This window comes from Oryzias melastigma, unplaced genomic scaffold, assembly GCF_002922805.2.
Source record: "Oryzias melastigma strain HK-1 unplaced genomic scaffold, ASM292280v2 sc06116, whole genome shotgun sequence".
Taxonomy (NCBI): Eukaryota; Metazoa; Chordata; class Actinopteri; order Beloniformes; family Adrianichthyidae; genus Oryzias; species Oryzias melastigma.
In genome coordinates, this window is record NW_023422679.1 from 1 (window position 1) to 1,377 (window position 1,377).

The window sequence follows — 1,377 nt, forward strand, 5'->3', positions numbered from 1 at the left end:
GTTGCTCAAGGCGTACATGATGGGCTTGCTGGACTTAAACTTTGCCATCTGCAGCATGTCGTTGATCAGGAGGGCTGAGGGGTTAGCCATGAATCCCAGAGCAAAAACAGATGCATCAACCTCCAGGGAGGTGCTGTCAAAGGTCCTGAGGATCTGCATGATGGCACTGCTGCATTCAGGGGTTCCACACTGAGCTAGAACCTGGTAGGTCAGGAAGCGGCACACGCCCAGAGCCTCAGGAACAGCAGGGCTCAGGGTTTCGGTCTTCATTCCACGGACTACGGAGACAATCTTTTGGAAGAGGTGGGCCCTCCTCTCGCCTTCATCATCGGGCAGGGCGACCAGTTCTCTCATGAGAGTCAGCGCTGCTTCTTTGTCCTGGATGGCACTTTTGTCCTTCACTGCCTCCATGTGAAGATCCTTCACAATGTCACCTTAAGACACAACCAAAAGAAGGGTGATGAGTTAACTGTGTAAATTATGAACCAAAATTCCGTATTCAAGAACTAAAACAAATAGAATGAAAGTGTTCAAAAAAATGTCCAAAAAAATCATTACTTGATATCAAAAATATATGAAACCAAAAGGTTTACCGCGGTCAAAAACTCTGTCGTTGTGAGCTGACATCTGAACCAGAGTAAGTTCTTGTTTTCCGACATTAGTAACTCCATGTATGCCTCTGTTGAAGAAAATAACCAAGATAGAACATTAGAGTGAAATTGTGCAATGTTAGCAACACGATTGCACGTCTCTAACAATATAACAGTGAACAAAGATAAACGTTTACTTGTGTGAAAATGGGATGAGGATGTGAGTCTCTGTGCAGGAACCAGAAGTCATGTGCTTCTTCTCATTGTCAAACTTGTAGTTGCAGGTTTGGGAGCTTCTGACCAGCTGAGATAAGGGGTAGTGCTGAAAACAGACCAGTTAGAATTAAACATAACAGGCCTTTAAAGGATGCACTGGTAGAAGAGGATCTTTTCTACCAGACTGCACCGCCTATACTCTTTGGAGCATCTTACCATGCCTGTGATGAGTGCCAGAGGGCTGTTGTGATCTCTGATTGGCACAAATTTGTCACATCTGGACAAATCCCTCTTCAGACTGATGTCTGTGATGATGTCCTCTCTGGCGTTGATATTGTAGGAGGTCCTGCACTTGCCGTGGATAGTGGGCTAAAAAAGAAAAGACATTGGTTGAAATGATTCCATACTCTATTTTTTTTATCTTGACAATGGTTTATATTAGGATGCCGTACCATGTACTTGTTCTTGTCCTCTTGCAGTGCAGGCACCGCCAAGGCAGAGACGATACCCCTCTTGAAGTTGAGAATAGTTGTTGACTCTCCATCTTCAGGGTACAGTTTCACATCATACT

General features: G+C 44.5%; 1 protein-coding gene across 1 annotated transcript; it reads right to left on the reverse strand.

The window, feature by feature from the left end:
- Positions 1-6: 6 nt before the first annotated feature.
- On the reverse strand, positions 7-1,371 carry LOC112141907 (apolipoprotein B-100; the record flags this gene model as incomplete). Its single annotated transcript, XM_024265112.2, has 5 exons — positions 1,259-1,371; positions 1,023-1,175; positions 788-912; positions 594-679; positions 7-434 (listed from the first exon to the last, which is right to left on the reverse strand). Coding segments are annotated over exons 1-5 (795 nt in total), but the record flags the coding sequence as incomplete, so codon positions are not given.
- Between the last annotated feature and the right edge of the window lie 6 nt (positions 1,372-1,377).